Raw genomic sequence first — 3041 nt, forward strand, 5'->3', positions numbered from 1 at the left:
CAGTTCACTTATCATTTGCAACCCTTTATAGAAATCCACAGTGAAAATACTGACATACTGTCATTTTAAGAAAAATCATAGAATCCTTTATCTGGGAAAATGATTCTAGTTCCAAGATGTCTGCAATTGTGAATTAACTTCTGTTCCTTTAGCAGACCGCATACTTTTTGTGAAAAGAAAATTTATAAGGTGGTAAATCTCTTTGAACTGGATTCTTCTTTGATCTTGAGTTATTCTAAATTTTGATGTCTAGAACTGTAATCTTAAATAAAGATCCTTTTGAATATAATGTATTCAATTATATTATTCTGATAATATGATAATCAGTTATATTTTTAACATCTTTGGGGAATGGGAGGGAAATGAGGTATAACTAGCTTCATTGTTTCAGGTAGGTATAAATGTAAAGGTCAATCAAATTTTCAATTGCACATCAAAACAAACCTCCATTAAATTGTAAAAATGGAATTCTCCACCCCTATCCAGTCTTTAATTGGGAATAGAGCATTCATCATTATCACCCATATCATTGCCTGTGTAGTCCATGTCCATTATTAGCACAACCTTATTTTTCTATTTACAATCCTGAATTGATAATCCATGGCTTTTATTTTATTGCTTAACAATGTTTGTATCCTTTATTCAGCAAATAGTTTACACTGGCCTATTTTGTATCAGTCAAGATTTTTCTCAGGTAACAGCTTTATTATTATTATTATTTTAATTAACAAAAGAGGTAGGATTACATAAAAGAAAAATGTACATTATGAAAAGGGACTTTTAAGACGACCACTTCTAATTTCATGGATATTGTCTTTTCATATATATAACTGAGCAAAGTGGAAGCGATTTTTTTTCCTTGTTTATTTTTGTGCAAGATGATACCACTGAACTCAGATGTGTTTGTTGGCATTGCTTTTTATGTAGCCTAAATAAAAAATGATGGAATCCTCTCTTTACATATATGCTAAATCTTGAATATAAAACCTGTTTATAGTACTCAGAAAAATTATATATGTGCATTTTTCCTTTCATTTAAGTCATATTTTTAAATTACTTGGTAAATGGTGAATTTTCCTACTAAAAAAAGCCAACTATGTATTAGTGGTAGTAACTTGAAAATTTTAGAATTTATTTATATATGTGATTTTTTCCTCTAAGTTTGTATGTTTTAAATTCAACATATGTTGTTGAATTTACTTTGGATGACAAAGCATTTTTAATCATTCAGTTTTTATTAATGGCTTGGTTAGATTTTTTTGCAGTTTGTTAAGCAGACTTATTCTTTTTGGATTGAGGCGTCCCCTAAAGCCCTGATTCTGATTTTGATTTTTTTTTTAACATTTTAGAACCAACTTAGAAAAGTTTAAGGGAGCCCTTACAATACTAAAACTAGTTTTTTTCTTTTGAAATATTTTAAGGGTTTAGCCCTGAAAAAAGAAACTAAATGAGCCAGGTATGGTGGGGCACTCCTTTAAATCCAGTACTCGGGAGGCAGAGGCAGGTGGATCTCTGTGAGTTCAAGGCCAGCCTGGTCTACAATAGGGCATTCAGGCCAGATGGGGCTACAGGATGACCCTGTCCTAAAAAGACCAAAAAATAAAAATAAAAGCAACTAAATGGTTACTATTACTTTTATTTCACAACACATACTGATTATAATTTCCATTTAAAAATTTTTAAAAAGTCTTCTATGATTGGTGCAAGAGTAGTCTAATAAACTAAATATAAATCATTCTTTAAGCTCATGTCTTTTAAATTATAGGTAACAATTTTGGTTTTATGTGAATATTGTATATGATATCCGGGTAGCACACATACTTGTGCTTAAATCTTTACATTGTTATTGCATGTATTCACTGTATTTTTTAATGTGTCAACTGTTTTCTCTTTATAGATTAGTATTTCAGAGTAACCATCTCATACCAATTCAAACTACCATCTGGTCTCTAAGCTTGTTATGTAAAAATCTTTTATCATTGTCTTCCATTGCTAAGTTTTTTTGTGTCATGAGCTACACCTGAGTTGTGCATTTTCTTTTTCTTTTATTTGCTTCCGTATACAGGCTGGCTTAGCAGGAGCTCCAGCCCGTGCTGTTTCAGCTGTAAAGAATATGAATCTTCCTGAGATCCCAAGAAATATTAACATTGGTGACATCAGTATAAAAGTGCCAAACCTGCCCTCTTTTAAGTAAAATATTAAAAAGGCAACTCCCAGGTAAAATCCAGGGGGAAAGTCATCTAAGTTTACCATGCAGTTGTTTACCAAAAATAGGGGAGGAGAGTCTTAACTTTGCTCTTGGATTTAAGTCAAGGTACTGTATAGAAGCTGTATAAAATCAGTATGGAAATTCAGTGTTGCTTTTCTTGCTCAGTGATTTTAAAGAAATGGAGTAGTTCCAGTGTGATTTGTTTTATTTTCTAAGTTTTATTTCTGTGCCCACAGAAAGGCATGACTCTCGGTATTGGCTATCACAGTATTTCAAAAAGTGAAATGTTTCTTTAATTATGTACAACCCCAAATGTCGATGTTTTGTATGAATCACAAGTGCAGCATTCCTTAATTCTTTCAGCTGTTTGTCACGTTAAAGAACCAAGTATGTATTGCATGAAAACATGACCTTCTCCTTAGTTTAAATAAACTCCAAGGTAACTGTACTTCTAAAGTACCTTTCTGGTTTGCTTGGTATCTACTTTAGCAATAATTTTTTTTACAACCCTCTGACTCAACAAAGTAAATAAAAGTATATTTTATCACTGTTAAGCAACTGTTAGTGTTGATTTATTTAATTTATGCTCATGTTTTTAATCTTCAGAAGCTCATCATTCTGAAACTGTCACAAATTGAGTGGCGTAAATCAGCATATTTATTCTGTAAGATGAGAGTGGCAGTGGGAGATGGCATATCTCTTTCAAAACTATTTAAAAAATGTAAAATATTTTTATATAAATATTTTTGCCTTATTGCTTAATGTAATGAAATAAAGCAGACAGAACTTGAAAAAAATTAAAAAGCCCTTTGCATCACATTCTTGCCCACAT

The 3041-nt window shown here is 31.4% G+C and overlaps 1 protein-coding gene across 2 annotated transcripts in view; it reads left to right on the plus strand.

Moving 5' to 3' along the window:
• The window catches only part of Ap3s1 (adaptor related protein complex 3 subunit sigma 1), a 38400-nt gene extending 35637 nt beyond the window's left edge, over window positions 1–2763 (plus strand). Inside the window, exon 7 of one of the 2 annotated variants that reach the window (XM_029559749.1) lies at window positions 647–695. Coding sequence is in view for 1 of the 2 variants with exons in the window: in XM_008825273.2 (XP_008823495.1) it covers window positions 2066–2194 (129 nt within the window). In the remaining variant the exon portion in view is untranslated. Of the gene's footprint in view, window positions 1–646; window positions 696–2065 lie in introns of those variants that run through there. The other variant, XM_008825273.2, reaches the window with a different exon arrangement.
• Window positions 2764–3041: the final 278 nt, after the last annotated feature.

This window comes from Nannospalax galili, unplaced genomic scaffold, assembly GCF_000622305.1.
Source record: "Nannospalax galili isolate Female #2095 unplaced genomic scaffold, S.galili_v1.0 scaffold128, whole genome shotgun sequence".
Classification (NCBI taxonomy): Eukaryota; Metazoa; Chordata; class Mammalia; order Rodentia; family Spalacidae; genus Nannospalax; species Nannospalax galili.